Raw genomic sequence first — 22024 nt, 5'->3', positions numbered from 1 at the left:
CAATGCTCTGCGGTGACAAAGAGGGAGTATATGTATGTATGTATATGTATAGCTGATTTACTTTGCTGTCCAGCAGAAACGAACCCGATGTTGTAAAGCAACTAAACTCTAATTTAAAAAAGTTATATAAAAGGAAATGGGAGACTAGTGAGCAGCTGCTGAGCCTTGCAGCCCATCACACACGGGCATCCCCCTGGTGAGAGGCTGGGCACAACCATTGCCCTGGCACCCAGGCCTGCGTGAAGGAAAATGTGAATCAATTCTGCTTCCCACAGAAGGAGGCTTTTCAGTATGCATGCCTGGTCTCTTCCGCCTTCAGCCCGAGAGCTGATTTTATTTTTGCATTTTATGAGCTTGAGAGAGGGAATTCATTTCCTTGGTATAATATGACCCTCTGGAGAAAGTCTTGTCCAAATACATTTTGCTCACAGGTTCTGTCCTGGAAGATGGGCTGTACTGAAATGAAATGGAAAGAAATGATTACAGTCTGATTTATAGGTAAAGTGAATTGGTAGGTTTACGCCAAATTATTGCATCCAGGAAGGTGAAAAGGAATGACAGGCTCTTCCTAGAAGCTGTAAACCTTTATAAAAAGAAATTTTTAGGGTGCATGTGCTCTTGTGCTAGCTAGCCTGTATTTTAATATAGTCACTGTATTTGGCCCATTTCTCTCTCAGTAGACTACAATCCCTCAGGGCAGCAACTGCTTTCATTGCATCTTGGTATCCCCCATGGGGATGTTTTTGCAACTTTATTTATTAGAAGGGGATTCTACACTGAAGACTGTTTTCGGTCTCAAGGGGGTGAACTGCCTCTTTCTTCCCCACTGGCTGATTAATACCTTCTTCATCCCAACCTAGTTCTTAGAGACATCAGGGCCTCCTAACAATGACTCCTCCATCTCACCACCTTCCAAAAGCATGGGTGATAAATTATGCTTCTTTCAAGTGATAAGTAATATGGTAAGAATATTAACAAGCTTATTATTGAGTACTTCTATGGATCAGGTATTTTTCTAAGCATTTTCTGAGTGTTATTCCATTTAATCCTCACAACTTCCCTGTGAGATAGTAACTGTTATTATCTCATTTTACTGAGGCTTGAGGTGCTTAAGTAACTTGCTCAAGATCACAGAGCTAGTCAGTGGAAATAACTTCCATTTTCTGGGTGCTTATGGTAGACCAGGTACTGTACTGATCAGAGTAAACTGATGACCTCATTTCATAGTTCTCTTAACCCTCAAGAGGTAACCCCTCATCTCCTCCTCTTGCACCCCACCATGTGAATCCTGCTGACACTCAGGCTGCCCTTGAAGCAGGCTTCCTGACCATGGCAACCCTACCAGGTTAGGTAGGGTATTACCAGGACCCCACCTGGCATCACTAGGATCAAGTCCTCCAGGGCCTCCCCAGCGTTGTGCCAACTGTAAGAAGTAGAACCAGATTTTCTGATGCCAGTTCCTTCCTGTGCTAACCTGGCTCCTTTATCTGACTTGGCCAACAGCCTCCGGTAGATGGGGATCTGAATGTTTAGGAGGATGTCTTTATTTAATTTTCAGTTTGTTCATTCTCTATTTTAAAAACAGAGTTGTTTAATGGGTACAGAGCCTCGGAAGAAGAGTAAGTTCTGGAGCTGAATGGTGGTGATGGTTGCAAGACAGCGTGACTGTAGTTAATATTATTGAACTCTGCACCTAAAAATGGTTAAAATGGTAAATTTTATGTTGTATGTATTTTACCAGAATTAAAAAACCACACATACGGGTCTCCTTTTCCAACACAACAGTAAGTCTGGGTTGGTTCAGCTCCTTGATGAAGCTAGGGTCTCAGAGTCTTTTTCTCTTTACTGTCTTAGCATGATGGTTTCTATCCTGAGTTCAAGGTATCCTCTGAAACGTCTTAAATTTCATCTGCTCAAGAGAGGAAGAAGGAGGGGAAGGGAGATATTAGCCATAGCTCTGGTTTTTTAAATCAGGTAAACCCCCAGAAGAGTTTTCTTCTACTTCATGGGCCAGAACTGGGTCTCTTGGCCTTGCTCAGAAGCAGGGGCAACTGGAAAAGTGATTACTTAGCTTCCCAACCTTTGAGCTGAGGAGGTGCATGAGGGGAGAAGGCCTCTGGGAGTGAGAACTGATTGTGTCTGGTGCTCTGCCGAAGGTCACATGGTCACACAGGAGGGCCAGGCCCAGGACCCAGGCTCTGGGTTCCCCATCCTGAGCTCTTTTGCTGGGACATTTGATGAATTTGTAGCGGCTATTTTCCCAATAAAAAGGACTGTCCTGGAGAGTATCTTTCAAAGAGGAAAACTCTCCATAGCTTATATGTAACTGAAATTAATCAACTGCTAGGAGGTTGCGTTAGGAAAGCACTGGGCATTGGTGGAGCCAGGACACCTGAGCAGTGCCCCAGGCTGGCCGGAAGTTTTGGGAAAGGTCCCCATGTCTCTGTGCTGATGAGGTGTAATTATATTTTTCTTGGTTAGTGTTGTTCATTAAGTGCCCAGTAAGTGTTTTGGTATCTCTAGATGAAAGGTACTCAAGAGGATACATATAGTTATTATTAACCAATCATGTGCTGTCAAGAGTGGGCTTATCACACAAGATGATATGTTTCAAATGTTGGATTAGGATGACAGAAACTTCACAACATCTGTCCAGACCAGGACAGTAGTGAAGTTGGGGGTTCAGGGGACACTTAAAATAAGGAATATAAATAAACATCCCTATTATAATTACCTTGCCATTGCAAGGGAGCCAGATGTGTACATGTGGCTTTTGAAGATAGAGAATGGACACCATTCTCTTTTACTCCACCACTTGTTCTTTCCAAACAAGAGGCACCAAAGAGGAACTGACAGGCCCTGGCCATTCTTTGAGCCCAGAGTAAGCACATCCCCTTCTCTATCAAGCCTTCTTGGGTGACTCCAGATTATACCGATCCATCTTCATTCTCACCCCAGGGCGCCATATACAGTGAACATGTAGCACTTAGTGGTGTTGAGGTTAACTTTTCATTGTAGTCTTACAAGCTTTGCCAGGAGTGGGCACTGTTAGGGGGCAGCAACACAAGGATTTTTGGAACTGCTCAACCCCAGGGCCCAGGCAGCTGGCCAGACACACTATAAACCCTCAATAAACATCGAAGCTGGACTTATGGGATGGGCTGCCTGTGGCTCTACCAGTTGGGAAATTTTTTTCATGATGCTTTGGAAACTGGTAGGATCAATTCCAGGTTAGAAGGTGAAGCAAGAATATCCCATCCCTGAAGGGGCATGATGCAGTTGAGTGCCCTCACAGAGTCCCCCGTGGTCAGACCACAGGGACACTTCCTGAGCTCAGAAAGACACTGACTTTCCTATAAGGGGAAAGGGTCCATTCTGCAAAACCAGAAATGAAATTGCTCCAAAGTGGGGTGATTCTTCAACGACAGGGGAAAAATAACGCAGCCCTGATCAACGTGGGAACGGCATACCCAGTAAACTGAGAAAGTCCAAAATATTATTGCAAAGAAGAATTATATTTTTATTAGTTCACCATCAGAATATAAAAATAAATAAGTGAACAGAAAACAAATGAAGTCATTTTACAGAAAGCACATTCATTACTTAAAAGTAGCATTTTAATGGCTTGGCACTTTCTGGTTATATCCGCTTGTCATAGTCCCTCATGCTGACAAATAAAGAGATTGTTGGCTGTTTTCTCTGCATCTGTCTGCTTCTTTGTGTGGCTATTAAGGAACACCTGGCAATTCTGACAATTTTATGTCCTTAGCCATAACTACACTTGTCTTCTCTCTTGAATTGTAAGTTCTTTGTATTTTCCAGACACTAACGATTTCTTCATATCACTCTCCTATGTCTTACAGATAGAAGGGGGTGGGGGCTGCCAGAAAGGCTGAAGCTGAATTTCGATTTCAATCATCTTTTTAAATTCTAAGTTCAGGCATCCAAAGACTAAACTTGCTTAGAGGTGCAAAAAGCCCTGAGTTATCACCACCACTTCAAGGAAGTCTTCATGGACACGAGAACTAATATCTGCTGTCTAGGACCTTCTCAGTTTGGGTGTTCATGTCTCTGTTTAACTATATCTTGTGTTCCCATCCATCACAAATATATTATAGTGCTGGCATCAGAACATTGTATTCTTACTGGTTGTCATAAAACTGATGCACTTGCAGCCTCAATTGAAAAGTTGTCAGTATAAATAACACATAAATTCACATTTTGCATAATAAGGCCCATTCCTTACATCAGGTCATGAGTGTATGAAACATATCTTGGCACACAAATGTTAAATAACAGTAATAAATTAATAAATACATAAATTACTTAAATATTTAAATAACATAAAAGTCAGCTGTGACCTGCTAGCTGGAAACACTATAAATAAATTAGCTGATTGTTTCAGTGAGCATTTAGCACTTAAATATAAAAATACAGCAAAGACATCTTTATAATCCTAAAAAAAAAAAAGCAAATTGGTAGAAAATATCTTTGGGGAGGTCTGTTCCTACATGTCTTTTAAAAATTTAGCATAATGTCTTCCACTTTTCCTCCAAGGTTTCATCCAGAGGTTAGAACCTGGAAAAGAACGCCGAGCATCTATGTAGATTCGAAATTCAGTAGCAAACCGTTATTTCACACAACACATTATTTGGGCAGTTGGGTTTTGGGGATTCCATGTCAGAAGAGTGCTCACCTTCTTTATGTGGCCTAAGATTTTGCTAGTGCTATACTTGCCAGAGGTTCTCTTGGGAGTTTTCTTAAAAGACCATCTATCTGATCATGTCATTTCCTTGCTTAAAGCCCTTCAGTGGCCCCAGGGGTCTCCAGATAAGATTGTGATTCCTGGGAACAGCTTGCAGGCCACCTGTGCTCTGACTTGCGGCTACTTCTCTCTCTGTGCCTTCCCTTCGGGAAGGGCGGGACCTGTGCCTGCTTTCTTTACTGTAGTGTCCCTGTGCCCAGCATTGTGCTTGGAATGCCCTGGGCGTCAAATAAACACCCATCAATGAACAAACGTACGTTTCTATCTCTGGCGACTGTGTTTTGGGCATCGACCCCCCTGCCCCACACCATCCCCATCCCCACCATTGTCCTGACCGTGGGTACACTGGGTGCACAAGTCTGGCCTGGGCTTTGCTGGCTTGCTCACCTGGCTGCAGGACACAGATGCCCATTCACTCCAGAATGAGTTGTAGTAGCGGTCCCGGGCTTGCACGCGGATGCTGGCATCCTTGTGACACGTGACTTTGGCTGAGGTTTGGTCCATGAAGAGTTTCTGCAAAGGACAGGGAACTTTTTGACAACGCAGTCACAAAGTGGGCTGGGCATATTTTGGCAAGTACAGTCTCCCAAAACATCCACACCTTAGTCTCAGGGCACTACTCTCGGAATTCACAGGGCATATGTAGAACTTGCGCCACCTACTGACAGAAGCTCTCAGCATAGACACGATTTTTCTCTTTTGTAAGGCCAAAGCCTGGAGGAAGAAATTGGTCTAGGCTTCATTTTTTCAGCACAGTTGCCTTGCTTGAAGGCCCCATGTGCACTCACTCTGGTACTAGGCCAGTGGCGGGCTGAGACAGATTTCCTCTAGCTGTCCCTTGGATATTCTGAAATTCTATAGTCTGATCCTTTTATCAGAAATATCTTTGTTCAAGCTCACGCATTGCTGTTTATTAGCTATGTGGTCACAGGAAAATTTCTTAGTCTCTCTGTGTCTCAGTTCCTTATTTATAAAAGAGAGATAATCATAATAATCACTCCATTATAGAATTTTATAAAAGTTAAAGTAGCAAAGTATTTAATCATGTAGAAAATTCTCTGTAAATACTACCACCTATTAATACTATATATTAATAATATATTGAGAAGCACATAGCAAGATTTTAAATAAGATCTAGGTAAAATCTACTCCTGAATAGCCCTTCCTTTCCAGAAAAAAAATTCTCAGGGAGTTCCTGAATCATCAAATTTCTACCACATATAAACACTATACTGAATAAGGCACTTATCTAGTGATTTCTAAAACTGGGGTCCAAGGAGACTTTGGCTCTATAACAGGGCCGCTAGGAACTTGAGATTATGATGCTCAGGCAAGGAAGTCTGAAAGCCAAGGTCTGAGATAACATTCTGTTCAATAAGATAATTTCACAAGCTGAGAATTATCTAATACTTTAGATGAAACATAGCATGAATGTTCTATCACCCATTATATTCATTCATCAGAAACAATTATTTTAGGCTCCTAGAGCCCAGATTTTCTATATCGAGGCCAATTCTGAGAGCAAAAATTAATGATCAACCATAATGATGGCAGTAGGGTCTTAAGTGCATGGCTTTTGTGTCCTGGAGACTGAGTTTGTGTCCAGGTTCTGCCACTTCCTAACTGGGTGACCTTGGGCATGTCACTCCACCTCTCTGAGCTTCAAAGTCTTCACTAGTGAAGACTAGTGTTACACATATCACAGCCTGCCTTTCCAGGGTTACTGTGAGACTTAAGTGAGATATGTAGAGAAAACCCTCAGCAGAGTTTCAGGCACATAGAAAGTACCAACTAAACATTAGCTGTTACTAGCATTATTAATCTTCTCCTCGATGTGGGCCTACGTAAACCTGACTACAGAACAGATGGCACCTGAATCACATCTTACCTTTTCTCTCTTGTTCTTTCCCTGGACCTGAACACAAAACGTCAGGGAGAAGTAGGAATGTGGGGTGCTCCACGTGTCAGGGTACTCCCAGCTGACCTCCACCTGCCGAGAATTCTTTAATGGTCTCAGTTGCAGGTTCTTGGGTGGGTCTGGTTTGACTGCAGAAAACAGAGAAACAGTTATTTTCTTAATGGGGCTTTGGGGTAAGGTAGTTTTGGCTTCTGATCCCACTTTCGCTGTTGACCAGCTCTGAGCCTAGGTCCATATAACAGTTACTGAACTTCTCTGATCTCCTGGTTGACAGACATGAGTCACCCCCGCAGGTGATGCTCATGCTGATGCCTGTGGGAGGCAGTCCTCACCAACCGCTGCTTTGGCTGAACCTAAGAGAGACTCAGAATCTGTCTCGTCACTGTGCAGTCATACAGGCCTGGGGGGTAGAACAACCTCTGTGTGGTGCTCAGAGGAGAGATCTCAGAGACAACAAGACTTACATCTGGGCTGGCAGTGAAGGACCACCCTCTCTACACTCATTCCTCTCGGCACCAAACTCAGAAAGGGCGGAGCCTCTTGCTGGGGACCAGATGACAGATTCCCACTTAGTGCTCTCTCTTTCGCCTTTTCATGGAGTCTGACACTGACTTGTCCTGTGGCAGTGAAGCCAATTTGTCTCTATGCTCAGTCCCACATTCATTCAATAAAAAGCCCTCATTATGTGCCAGCCACTGGACCGTGCGCAGAAAGCACAGAAAGACTCAGAAAGTCAGAAAGACTCTGTCCTCAAATAATATGCCTTCTTCTAGAAGGGTGTAGGGAGGAGACAGAGTCCATAGAATGGGCTTGAACCATCTGGACCCAGCACCTCTCCACACAAAGACGAAAGGCTCCTAGATGTTCCACAAATACTCTTTCCTCTTTCTTAACACAATGACATCTTATTTCCCTTAGGACTCAGATAATGCCACCTCCTCACAGAGACCTTCCCCGGCCACCTCACATGAACAAGACCCCACCCTCTCCTTCCCGCCAAAGGCAGTCCCTCCACAAATGCTAAAGTAGGTTCTCTGATTCTATCACAGTTTATGTCACGATGCATGTTCACTGGATAAACGGTGAAGGATATGACAAATGGCAAAATCTCCATCTGCCAATTTATAAAGAAGTCTCTTTCAAATGCTAGAGAAAGACTAGTTGGGAATAATTGCCATTAGGAGGGGAAGCTCTGGTTCTGCATATGAATATTATGCTTGAGGGACTGCGCTTGGATTCATCATGGAAGGTGCTTGGGTAGCAGAACAGAAGGGTAACCAGGAGCCTGCTCTTCTTCTGAGGCAGTCTAGGTCTGAATTGCTAGCTGTGAGATCTGGGGCAAGATGTTTAACCTAGCCAGGACTCAATTTCCTCTTCCTTAAAAGCAGTAATTGTATCTACATTGTAATTATCTTCGGGTGGAGGTGAAGAGTAAGAGATAATGCATGTATAAACCCTCACCCCACTGCATGGGGTACTGTGAACATGTGATGAATGGCATCATCCTGATTAAGCAACACACACAGTCAAGCAGACTCACTGATGTCCCTGATGAAGAAGCTGCTGGTGTAGTTTTCATACTTGAGCTTGTGCACAGCTTCCACTACGACCTCAATGGGCAGGCTCTCCTCGGCGGCCGGGCAGGCGCTGCCCTCTTGACACTCCACTGTGTACTTCTTATACTCCCTGTGGTCCACAATGACCTTCTCTGTTGAGAGCGACGCTGCTCCGCACGTCACCCCTCGGGGGTCAGAGGAGCTGAAATCAAAGACAAGTTATCCTGTGTCACACGACTGTAGGTGAGTCGCTAGCCATTGTAGCCAGACATCTGTCCAAGGATGCAATTTCTCCAATTGGTTTGACTTCTCTCAAGGGGATAGCAACTGCTCTCCCCATGAGACCAAGTGTTGCTTCGAAAAGTAGTACAAATGATTAGAAACAACTCTGCACTTATATGCCTCTGGCCTAAATGAATTCGAAAATTTTTGGATTCAACACTCCTGGTTAAATCTCCTTATTAAACATTTTAATTCGTTTTCCTGAACAAAAATCAATACATACCTATTATTAAGAAGATTAAGATGGTGTATAAATGAAATGTGTATGCCTCTTTTAACTCTAGTCCCCTTTTAACCATAATCTCATGCCCTAGATATAAATACAAATACTTTTCCTGGCTTCTTGTATCCCTCCAGACATTATTCTATGAGTATTCAAAGCAATCATTTATCCACATGTATGCATACATAAGGACTTTCCAGGTGGTGCTAGTGGTAAGGAACCTGTTTGCCGATGCAGGAGACTTAAGAGATGCAAGTTCAATCCCTGGGTTGGGAAGATCCCCTGGAGAAGGGCATGGCAACCCACTCCAGTATTCTTGCCTGGAGAATCACATGGACAGAGGAGCCTGGTGGGCTACAGTTCATGGGGTTGTGAAGAGTTGGACATGACTGAAGTGACTTAGCACGCACACACATATATGCATATACACGTATTTGTCTATATACACATACATCGGTTTTATTTTTATGAAAAAGGATCAAATTATATATACATATAAAATATGCATTTTATAAGTTTAAAAATTCTAATCTATTATTATATTATATATGCTGTTGTTTAGTTGCTAAGTTGTGCTCAACTCTTTTGTGACCCCATGGACTGTAGCCTGCCAGGCTCCTCTGTCCATGGAATTTTCCAGGCCAGAATGCTGAAGTGGGTTGCCATGTCCTTCTCTAGGGAATCTTCCTGACCCAGGGATCAAACCCGCATCTCCTGTTTGGGAGGCAGATTCTTTACCACTGAGCCACCAGGGACACCCATATTTACATACATATGTATGTGTATATATAATTCTGCAACCATCTTTCCCCCTTCTGAACATACGGAGTACCCCATGACACACCACATGGATTGGGTCATTCATTTTGAAGACTGCACAATAAGAGGGGGTATAATGTACCTCACTGTTTAACCTTTCCCTGCAGATTACCAAGAACATCATGATGAACCCTTGCATCTATGTCTCTGTGAACTTGTATAAGCATTTCTTTAATAAGCACTTTCATTTTAAAGATGGAATAGTAAGACTCCAATGGTTTACTCAGTTAAATAGTGGCCAGGCCAGGGTGATCACTTAGGGTTTGTCCCATTAGCCTACATTGTTTGGGAACTTAGATGAGAGGGAGGGAAGTCACATAGAGGGCTAACGTAGGTTCCGTACCAAGGGAATTGGTTTCTTGGGGTAAGTCCAAGTGGACTTGGACTTGGACAGTGACCTTCAGATTAGTAGTGTCAGCAGAAGAAAAAGGAGTTGAAGTGGCCCTGGGGAAATTTCTAGAAGCTTCACAGAGTTTTTGGAGTTGGTCTCAGGGCTTACAAGATCCATGTGCTAGGGCTCTTGTTTCTATTTTTGACTCAAGGTGCAATTTTGGCAAGTCCTTCGTAGCTTTGATTTCTCCTTTTATTCTCTCCCTGTGGTGCTATGAGCCTTAATGAAGCATTGCCAGGCAATTTGGTTGTGTGGGTTCATACATAGCAGAGGCTATTCCAAGTCCCAATAATATCCTGTTCTAATGCTTACATTTATTCAGACAATTAGCGTAAACCTTCATGTTCTTTCCCTAATTTAGGGAAGGGTGTGTATATGTGGAGGGGGGTGGTTAAAAACATAGGATCGATTTTATTTTCTCCTTTCTCATTAACTGATAGGCTATTGCTCGGTTGCCCTTATTTTCTTAATGAGAAAGTTCAAGAGAAATGCTGAGAAACCCCAGTGGTTTCACTTACCCTCTGCTGCTTTTGACACTGAATTTCAAATCAGTACTGATTGCTGTCAGCCACCAGCAGGTGAAGTGTCCAGAATAATCCTTTGCCTCACATTTTAAAAAACTCTTGGCTTTGGGTTCTGTATTTGAAAATAACAAAAATTCAATATTTAGGGATTTTCTTTCTTTTAAAATTGCACAGATTTTTATTGCCATAAATTACAGACCACCATATGGTATAAGAGTGAAGATTTTCCATTTATGTCCTTGGAAAATGCTGCTGTTCCCCTGGCAGGCAGTTCAGCAAGGACTGCAAAGGTCCCAAGAGGATGTTGATCCTGTAGATTATACTACACACCTAATATATCAGAGGGAGGTATTAATTTCTTTCAAGGCTATCAGCCCAGAGTTGAGTTACACACACTGCCTGTTAACTTCGTTAGTCATCCAATCATATTACTGCTATTTGAAAAGAACTGCAGGAAAAGCATGTAGATTCCCTCTGAAACTCTCTCAACAGGAGATTTTGATGGTCAATAATCCAAAGTGTCCAGCAAAGGAAAAACAAAGCAAAGGAAAATTTAGGTTTTGGGTGGTTTCAATAAGGGACTTGGTATGACTTCATTAACCACATTAAGCATGTCTTGCCTTTTATTTATTTATTTTTTTAAGGGTTAAAAATATTCAGATTTTATTATAAATAAAATACTGTTCTTTTTAACATAAAAAATGCCAAGTGTTGCATTTTTTTTTACCACCCTGGAGAGCAAGACTGTAGAGGTTAAGGCAAACAGCTCAAGTGAAGGCACATGGAAAAGGGCCACAGTTGGAATTAAAAGGGAAACTTCCAGGGAACAGCTGTGTATGTTCCCTGCGACACCCTGCATTCTGCAGCAGCCACCCTGTCAGTTTCATTACATATAATACAGATAACTGGAACTATACAATACAATAATGGCTATATTGCAGGAGTGTAATGAAGGTATCCTCTTATAAGGAACTTTTATTTAAAAAATAAAATTCTGTTTAAAAATATACCACATAGATGGAAAAGGAGAAAAGAACAAACCAATCTCCCCAATTTCACTGTGGCCTAAGACTTACTGTAATGAATCTGACCCACAGGCTAGGTGGGAGAACCACCTTCGCAGTCTATCTTCAGTCCTTTTCCTGCAACCTTGACCAAAACGTCTACTGGGATGTGACCATATAACAAGAGAACTAGCTAGGAAACACTGATGTGAACACTTGGCAAGAAAGAGTCATGCCTCCTGTGATGGGAGAAGAGGCCTGAGAGGAGGAATAGAGTGATGCCAGGTCAAGACACTGCTAAGTCAACTCTGGGATGCAAGGAGGAGACGGAAAGGAGAAGAATGAGGACAGACCACCTCTCCCACTCTACCTGTCCATAGCATGATCCCTGATGCCTTACAAGTGCTCAGTAATTATGCACCTCTGTATCAAAATAATCCATCCAGTCCAAAAACAACTGCCAGAAATGTCTTGCCTTTTAAACTCTAATTTTTTTAAATCTCTTATGGAGCCAGAGAGAAAACTGACACCATCCAAGGGGATGGGATTACCTTTCTGATCCTTTAAAATATCAGTAGACCAAATTCCATCTTCCTTTTTGTGCAGCAGGAGGAGTGAACGACTCAGAACCTCGCCTCCTTTGTGACAGGTGTACTGCCCAGCATCTCCAAACTCTTTGACTTGGACGGTCAAGGTTTTGCCAGAGCCCAAGACCTCACTGCTCTGGTCTGAGGTCCAGGTGATACCGTCTTCTTCAGGAGTGTCACACCTGAGGACCACCGTTTCTCCAGGAGCATCAGGATACCAATCCAATTCTACAACATAAACTGGAGAGCACAGGGATTGGAGAACTGGACTGTGTTTTCTGTATCACTTGGGCATCTGAATGGCTGAAGCACAACCTTGCTAATAACAGCAAATGCTTGCTGAAGATGACCTCAGGTTATTAGGCTTCACTTGGGTTCAAAATTGTGGAAGAGAGAAGCTGAGTGTAATAGCTGCCACTGACTGATTGTTAGGCTGCCATTAATAGTTAACTTCTGATTAGCTGGCAGATGAGGAAGACCTTGATACACCAAAAAATGCAAACAGCACAATATTCTTTCTCAAAGTCTTAGTGGACATAGGAAACTTCCAGCACAATTCACGTTCATAGAGAATAAGTGCTGAAAAAGACTGATGAGGACTGAGATCCTGTCCCCACTAGCTGGCTGGGGAATTTTGAGAAAGATACTTAATCACCATGAGCCTCAGTTTCCTTGTCTATAAAATGACAACAATAATAGTATCTGCCTTGTAGGTTTGGCTGTGAGGATTAAATTAAAAAAGCATGTAAAACACAGCGCAGAATCTGTCACTCAGAATTAGCTGTTATTGTTATTCACAGACCAAAGGTTAGACAACTGTGCCAGAAACTGCTTTCCAATTTTCCATGGGGATTGAAGGATTTATTTCCTACTGCATGAAACTCACCAATGGAGATTTTCATTCTCTCTTTGTTTTTAAAAGCTACTTTACACTCTTATGAGGCAGTTCAGCAGATCTTAGTCTTCCCATTTTATAGAGAAGGGTACTCAGACCAAGAGGTTAAGCAACGTTACATCAAGTTAGAATCACAAGAGTTATATCTCAGGCCTTTGCACTGAAGCTTTAATACCAGCATCTAAACTGGCACTTGAGGAATGGCCTAATATCATATTTTGAAGAGTATTTCATATCAAACCTTCATTCATTCATGCATCAATTATTAATTAAACAGAATTATTTAATGTAGTGGTTCTCAATGCATGATCATCCAACTACTATCAGCAGCAGCAGCACATTGGACTCTGTTAGAACTACAAATTCTCAGTTACTGAATCAAGAACTTTGAGCTGGGTCCAGTGACCTGTTTGTAATCTCTGCAGATGATTCTGAAACCCACTCTAGAGAGCCATGATAGTTAAAAGCCCGGATATTGGAGTCAACACAGGTCTGGTTTAGAACTCAGCTCTATCTTTTACACTGGCCTGTGGCCTTGATCAAAGCATTCAATTACTCTAAGCTTCGAGTGTCATCATCTTTAAAATAAGCAACATATTAGAACTTGTTCCAGAAGGTGGAGATGTGGATTACAAGAGCTAATTCATCTAAGAGCTTGACACAGTGCCCTTAAATGCTCTGTCACTGCTGGCTCTCGTAATTGGCATCCCAATGTGAATCGTTTTGGAATATAAAGTTCCCACTTGACATCAAAGGGATTTATAATTACTGAATGGGTAACACAGACCTGATGTAAAAAGTACCTGGGGCCCAGCTCTGAAAATGGTCAGCTGTGCCGATATAAAACCACACGGCACTTTTGACTGTCTCTGTCACACTGGTGACCGACCAGCAGGGCTATTTTCCTGTCACAATTAAGACTCAGAAGCCGAAGACACCTGTCCAAGGGCAGGGGAAACAGCTGCATGAGGAGATGTGTCTAGAACCTAGCGCCCGGCAGCATCTCGTCTCATTGCCAGAGTCGCATGCCCTCTCACTGTTTCTCACTTTGACTTTGTGGAATTTCTGTGGTTTACCAAATCAGAAGTAACTAAGGGCAGGCTATGCAAGGGCTCCTGAGCTCGCTCAAACTCCCAGAGCTGGAAGGGTTTGGAACAATCATCTGGCTCAGACCTTTCTCTTTATTCAGGGGAGGGTCTAAAACTCTCAGACTCTCCTGAGGCAAAGTAGGGATGGTTGGATCCTTGTCTTCCATAAATTCTTAAGAACGGAGGAAGAGCCCCAGATTTCTTTCAGGGATCCATTGTAGTGTATTCTCACTACTGAAAGATGATTTCTCACGATCAGCTGCAATGTCTTCACTTTAAGTGCATGCCTATTTCCTCTCGCTCAGCTGTCTGAGGACAGAGGAAACAATTGCTTCATGTCCTTCTGGTAAAACCTTCTTCAAATACTTCAGTGCATAAGCATTGAAGTGAGACAGAATTGGGGTCAAGTTCCTGTTCCACCCTTACCGGGTGAAATTTGGCAAGTTACTTAATCTCTACAGCCTCTACTTTTAACATTTGTAAAATGGGGTATAAACACTTCCTATCTCTTATGGTTGTTGTGAGAATTAAATGAGATGCTGTTCTCAATAAACATTATTATTATACAATTAAAGACAGTAATTGTCTATGTTGTTACATTGACATCAAGGAGAAATATCTGAGGGCTTTTCAGGAACAGCTAACAATCTGTTAATGCATATTTGTTGTGTGTGAGATACTAGAAGGATAGAGGAAATCCCTTATTCTAATAATAAGTAACTATTATTCTTCTAATAATTTTTATCGATCACTGGGATAATAAATAGATGGCCTTGAATCACCAGACACATTATTTTAAACAACCAAAACAATAATACTAGCTAATTCACTGTCACTTCATCATCTGTTGAGTTGTTTTCTGTATTCACTAGTATACTTAATAATCTTTGTAGTAGATATAACTTCATAATCTTCAGTTTACTTGAGGGAACTCAGGCTCAGAGGTGACCCAGCTCAAGGCCACATAACTAATAAGTGGCAGAAATCAGCCCTGAATGGAAGTCAATGTAGGTCTAAAATCCCATGATTTCCGCAAAATGCTTGGTCAGAGGTAAGTCATCTCAGTGCTAACTGAGGGTCTGATATTGCATGGTGGAGTGGAAGACATAGTTCTTATACTTTTCAAATCCCTCACTTTGGAATCTTTGTCATATGATACAGCTGATATTTAGTAATACTGGTAAAGTCTGTATCTCTTTTCCTACCATAGTCCACCAAAAGCTCCTTCTCTGACATTTAATGTGAGAGCCAAACAATATAGACACCCTCAAGCCATACAATACAGATATACTCAAAGGTGGAACAAGGACAGAGGGCCACTGTTATCCCAGAGTGAAGCCCCAGTGCCTGCCCATTTCAGTCTAATTTCTCAACAAGACTGCCTGACAGTCCTGGTTTAGGCCCTGGGACCTTCGAAGAGAATCAGGAAAGGCTGGTTACCATTTTTCTCCAGTTCCCATATGGCCACAATGGGAGATGTCAGCAAAACCAGGGAAAACCAGGAAACGACCAACTGCTGAGGGTGCATCTGCATGAGGGGGAGAAACAGAGGAGGAGAAGGAAGAAAAGAGAAAAGAAGAGGAGGGATAGGAGAAGAGAAAATGTCAGTAGTTACACAGTCACATTTGGAAGACATATTCACATTCTATGTATTCCGTTTGTCTTTAATCTTTATCTTCCGCTTCCTTCTTTGTGCTTTCAGGTTAATTTGCAGTGAATTCCAGGAGCCCTCTGCCAGTCTCTGGGTAAGAACGTCTCCAAACAGAGAACCACAGTTGATCTGGAGCTGAAAGAGACCTAAGGCCAGCCATCTGATACAATCCTCTTATTTTTAAGATGAGAAACCTAAGGCTCAGAGAAGGAGAGTGACTTGTCTGGATTGACATTCAGTCATTATTTACTCCCTATGTAGATGGTATTGAGCTAGAACAGCTGAAACGGAAAAGGATTTTCACCTGGATCCTGACATCCAGGAGCAAATACTTTCATCCAACAAGTATTTATTAAGTCACTTTGTTAAATCCCCATCCTCTGGTTGGGGAAATAAGCTACATATCCGTATTATTGTAGCACAAAGCAGTATGTGCAGTGACACTCAGGACTATAGGATTTACATTGTGGGGCGGGGGAGTCATATTTGAAGTGATCTTTCAAGTTCTGGCAATGAGTTCAGCCCTTGTTAAAGAAGTTTCCTTTCTCTCCTGTTTAGGCTGTAATTGTTCCAAACACAAAGATTATTTCCTCCCATGTAAGGTAACCAGTGGTTCTCAAACTTGAGTGTATGTCAGAATAACCTGGAATCCTTGCTAAAGCACAGACTGGTGACCCTACCCCCTACCCTGACCCTAAAATAACTGATTCAGCAGTCTGGGTGTGGGAATCTGCATTCCTATAAGCTTCCAGAGGAGGCTGATATTGCTGGTCTGAGGACTACTCTTCAAGGTCCATTGATTTAATCCATGTCCAGGATCCACAACCCCTGAAAATTAAGATGTTCCTTGGGAGAGACCATAAAATACTGAATATTCACCACAGAGTAATTAAATGCATACTTTTGTGCTAAATCAGCCATATTATAGTGAATTCACCATGTTACAGTGAAACTCAGTCAAGATTAGTATCCAGGGTTTACGAAAATTTTCAGACTGAAAATTAGATGGAGATTATTATTTATTTTCAATCTGACACACCTCTATCCATCTTGGCTCTCCAATGTTCTGTAGGAATATAGTTTAAAAAACCACTGGGCTATCCAAAGACCAGAGTCAAAAAGTTTTTGGCAAAATACCTTAAAAATAAGCACCCCTTGGTCAGGGTGACTAAATATTGACAAATCATGCCTGTCAGAATGGTGCTAATTCTAGGGGCACTTTGCCACCTACTTTATTCCCTTATATTATAAAGGTTGTGAGTGGCAGAGTCAGGACTAGAAGTCAGCCTTTCCCAAGCACCATCAGCAGTCTTGTCACTGCAGCATGGAACTTTCAGGGGCACACTTATCAGTTTAGTTCAAGTTGTGACTCTAGTGAAGTTCTAGTTGCCACAGAGGACCAGTTATTACATTTATCCAAAGACCAGAGTCAAAAAGTTTTTGGCAAAATACCTTAAAAATAAGCACCCCTTGGTCAGGGTGACTAAATATTGACAAATCATGCCTGTCAGAATGGTGCTAATTCTAGGGGCACTTTGCCACCTACTTTATTCCCTTATATTATAAAGGTTGTGAGTGGCAGAGTCAGGACTAGAAGTCAGCCTTTCCCAAGCACCATCAGCAGTCTTGTCACTGCAGCATGGAACTTTCAGGGGCACACTTATCAGTTTAGTTCAAGTTGTGACTCTAGTGAAGTTCTAGTTGCCACAGAGGACCAGTTATTACATTTATCCAAAGACCAGAGTCAAAAAGTTTTTGGCAAAATACCTTAAAAATAAGCACCCCTTGGTCAGGGTGACTAAATATTGACAAATCATGCCTGTCAGAATGGTGCTAATTCTAGGGGCACTTTGCCACCTACTTTATTCCCTTATATTATAAAGGTTGTGAGTGGCAGAGTCAGGACTAGAAGTCAGCCTTTCCCAAGCACCATCAGCAGTCTTGTCACTGCAGCATGGAACTTTCAGGGGCACACTTATCAGTTTAGTTCAAGTTGTGACTCTAGTGAAGTTCTAGTTGCCACAGAGGACCAGTTATTACATTTGTAGGCATGCAGTCCAGCAGCATGGACTTGAATTCTGGCTTGAGCACTCACTAGTTGTTTTATATTGGCCAAATTACTCTCTGAGCCTCAGTCTCCTCATCTATAAAATGGGTATAATACCCATTTCAAAGCATTGTTGAGAGAATGCAATGAGATGACATATTATAGAAGCCACCCAAACATATTAGCTTGTACCCAGAGGAAGAAATAAAGTAAGAGTTTAATTTCTCTATTGTCCATGATGGACAAATTAAAAAGTCCTGCCTGTATATATATATATATACTACTGTGTATAAAATAGATAACTAACGAAAATCTATTGTACAGCCCAGGGAACTCTGCTTGGGCCCTGTGGTGACCTAAAAGGGAAGGAAATCCAAAAAAGAAGGGATATATGTATACATATGGCTGATCCACTTTGCTATACAGCAGAAACTGACACACCAGTGTAAAGCAACTATCCTCCAATAATAAAATAAAATAAAAATGAAAAAAAGTCATGCCTGGCTGTAGGGAAATGCCCATAGAGGCACTGCAATTATACAGGCCTATAAAACCCAGATGTCAGCACTCTGGGAATGAAAAAACAGAGATTCCTGGCATCTTCTGGTGAGTCCTTTATGCTCTCTTAACACCGGGGTTTTCCCTTTAGCTAGGTGCCCAGCACTTCCTCTCTGGGCCTCAGATGCATCTGAGAATATCAGGTGAACCATACTTCATGGTCAAGAGAGACTTGCTGATGGTTCTAAGAAGCAATGCCCATTTTTGTATCATCTACATTTTAAATCACTGGACAGTGGCAGAAGGTGGAGACTGTGCCGGGCTACTCTCTTAATCAAACCCAGGGGAAACCACAAAGAGGCTGCTTGCAGTTACCCTGTTGTTCTCTAGATCACCTGATACCGTGGGCTTGAATTCTGGTTCCACCACTCACTAGTCACATGCCATGGGCCAAATTACTCTCTAAGCCTCATTTTCCTCAGCTGTAAAATGAGTGTAATACCCATCTCAAAGGGTTGTTGGGTTGTATCCCACAGATCACATTTTCTCAGCATGCTCAATTTGAGAGTTTTAAGGATTAAATGTTTGAAAATGTAATTTCACAGGTTTTCTAAACTCTTGAAACCTTCATATGAGGGACGTAGGACCCCCAGATCCTGTAGTGTGTTAAGGCTCCCCAACTCTGGTGTTAACATGGGCATGCCAGTGATATTTGGCTGAGCGTCTCTCTTTCAAGTTTTATTTTGTTCATTACTTTTTAATCAGAAAAGAGAATTATCATTTAAAGATAAAAAGACATAGTCACAGAAGGCATGTGTAGCAAATGAAAATAGTACTAGTTCTAGAGATAGGCAGCTCTGTGTTGGCATCCCAGCTCTGCCACTTGTTAGGTGTGTGACTCTGGTCAAGTCATTTGCTCTCTTTGAGCCTTACACTCCTAATCTGTAAAATGGTCACCCTGTTGTGATGAAATGCTAATGAAATAATTCACATAAAGTATTCAGCACGGTGCCCTGATGAAGGCAGGACTCCCGGCTGTTTCCTCTCAGAGCTCCAGTCCTCCTTGGACAGCACTTACTTAAGACAATTGCAATCATATTGCCACTTCTTTCATGTTTGTCTTCCCCACCACACTGAGCTCTCTGATGGCAGCAACCATGTCTGTCTTGTTCTATACTTTGTCCCCAGAGTCTAGCAGAGAGACTCTATCTTAGAGGGATTTCATTATTAGAAGAATGAATGACTGGACAGAAACCATAACATTTCAGACCCCAATAAAATGAAGTCTCAGAGGCTGCCCAAATTCTTTCTAATACCTTGAAATTCCTCATTTGAAAAAAAAGTAGGCCATCAGCTCAGGTTTAGTAATCTCTTTTTAAAAATGATATTTTAAACTAATGATTATTTTTTTTAACCTGAAAATTATTGCACATGATTTACCTGGGCAACTATCAGACACCAGTATAGTAAAGATGATCATTTTTCCCTCTTCTTACAGATTTTAAAACTTCACAAAGTAATTTTAAACATTGGAGTTGCTTTCCACTGTTTAAGTGATTAGTTAATCCAAAAGATCTAGTTAACTCAACTATTAATCTAGTTGATTATCACAAGCCCACCACAAATATGGGACTAACTATGCTAACAATATACAGTTATGAGGTATAAGCATGAATTCAATTATTTATTGAATTTATTATTACTTATTGAATGAAAGGCTTTTAGTAAGTTTACAATAACAAGGAAAACACCACTCACTTTAATTCTATCCAATCCTTTAACTGATGAATGTTAATATGGAAGAAAACATTTTTATACACATACTACTTTAAAACAAGACAAACCTTTCTAAAAAAATATGCATTCCTTCATAGACCTTAGTAAATAATTATTATTAGTTGACTTTTAAAATGAATACTTTATACCCCTGGACAGCTTGTGGGGCTGTGGAGGGGGCGGCAGGGGCCAGGGAAACGCTTACCTTGCTTCTGTTCAGGCTGCAGAGTTCGCTGGGTCTGAAACAGTTGTTTCTTCTGCTGCTGCTGCTGTTGCTACTATTGGAGCTTATATACCCTACTCCTAACAAGCTTTCTGATGGAAACTTAAACTAGAAACTGACTTGTTCCAAATTGCAACACTGAAAACAACTCTCACAACCTTCTGGGGAATTTCAAGTAGTTCCTTTTTTTTCTCTCTCTATGTGTATCAATAATGCTGAGGGAACACAGGCATCAAAATCCCAGGTAGTGAACTAAGAGGAAATGACTTTCGGGTGGAGAAAAAGGAAGGAGATGGGATGCTCACTACTTTGAGTTGACATCATGGCCGAAGAGATTAGAGACAGTAAGAGGCAACCTCCCTGGACTCCGCAGACAAGAGAAGAAGGAAGAACAAGGAGACGTCAAGCAGGAGAATGAGTTCAGGTCAGGATCCAGCAATTGTATGCTAGAGGGTTGGAAAGCAAAATCTACTGTCCTCCTGAAGTCAAAGAGGATGAGATGAGGGCAAAGGTTTAGTATGTCCTGAACGCCCTTCCCCATATTATGCCTTTAATGTGTGGATTTCAGAAACATACTCTTACTACCCATTCTGTCCCTCCCCACCCTCCAACACACTGCGCACATTCATAAAGACACAGCCCTGGGAAGATGATAAACATGTGTATTACTAATAACACTCAAAATATGTAGGAATACTGTCTATGCTCATAGGTACTTACTGATAGACGGATGTGAGCAGAAAGTGAAATATCCACAGGCATGTATACAACCAATGCCACACTCAAGGTACACTCCTTTGGGCACTCAGACTTCACACTCATTTTTACACAAATCTATGACTCTAGGAGCTCTACACAGATGCACAGAGTTAGCATAACTATCTGGAGATTTCCAGCAGAGTTTAACTCAGAGAGGTGCAAAGGTGTACATCGGTTTTAGACACCCCGACCCCCATCTGCACAGGAACAGAAACATTAAAAACACCTACACCAAGTACTACAGGGAGCAAGTTCAGGCCGTGCTCAAATACGTATACCGCCGACAGAGGGCGCTGCTGCGAAACGGTCCCCGCGCGGCGTCCCGGGTCCGCGCACGCGGTAGTGACTTCTCCATCCAAGCCTCAGGTCCCAGCCGCGAGGGAAGTTCCTGGGGCCGGCCGGATTTAAGGTGGGTGCAGATTTCCGCACTAAGTTTCCTCGCAGTCTCAGTCAGGGAAAACGGGGAACCCGGGCGAGAGCGGCGGAGCTTCCCAGCCGCACTTCCTCCCTCCCGCCGCTGTCCCGGCCGCGGGAGGGCGGGGGCGTTTAGCAGGCAGTCCCACTGGTTATCCGGCCTTGTGCTCTGACTTGGGCGGAGACGGTACCTCCAGCTCAGAGGGGCACCTCTGGGCTCCTCTGCCCTCCAGGCTTGAAGGTGAACGGAGTTCTCAGGTTAAACAACAAAGCAAAACGTCGTATGTTTGAGATATATGGTTATGTGAACAAAGTAGGTTGTATTGTATGTTGGTGATATGATACTGTTTGTGTGTGTGTGTGTGTGTGTATGTGTGTGAGCGCGTGTGTGTGTGCATGCGCTTTTTACAGTGGGCATCCCTTGAGGAGTATAGCTAGGCAGTGATGGGGCCTTTTCACAGTTTGACTTTTTTGTTGTTTTTATATAATATACACATGTATTAAATATGTATTAAAATAATAACCAAGTCGAGGAGTCCTTCCTGTAGAAAAACATTCATTTCCCCCAGTAAGTCATCACTGGCTACTGAACAGAAAATTGAAA

General features: G+C 42.2%; 1 protein-coding gene across 1 annotated transcript; it reads right to left on the bottom strand.

Annotated features, from left to right (window-relative positions):
* Positions 1-4493: 4493 nt before the first annotated feature.
* On the bottom strand, positions 4494-20310 carry IL12B (interleukin 12B). Its single transcript, XM_043464828.1, has 8 exons — positions 20230-20310; positions 15493-15580; positions 12034-12309; positions 10473-10590; positions 8224-8441; positions 6654-6811; positions 5153-5278; positions 4494-4578 (listed from the first exon to the last, which is right to left on the bottom strand). The coding sequence occupies exons 2-8, from the start codon at positions 15578-15580 to the stop codon at positions 4561-4563; spliced, it is 1002 nt and encodes a 333-aa protein (XP_043320763.1). The 5' UTR covers positions 20230-20310; the 3' UTR covers positions 4494-4560.
* Positions 20311-22024: the final 1714 nt, after the last annotated feature.

This window comes from Cervus canadensis, chromosome 4, assembly GCF_019320065.1.
Source record: "Cervus canadensis isolate Bull #8, Minnesota chromosome 4, ASM1932006v1, whole genome shotgun sequence".
Classification (NCBI taxonomy): domain Eukaryota; kingdom Metazoa; phylum Chordata; class Mammalia; order Artiodactyla; family Cervidae; genus Cervus; species Cervus canadensis.
Note: the sequence above shows the minus strand (reverse complement) of the source record. Positions and strands in the feature narration are given on the sequence as shown.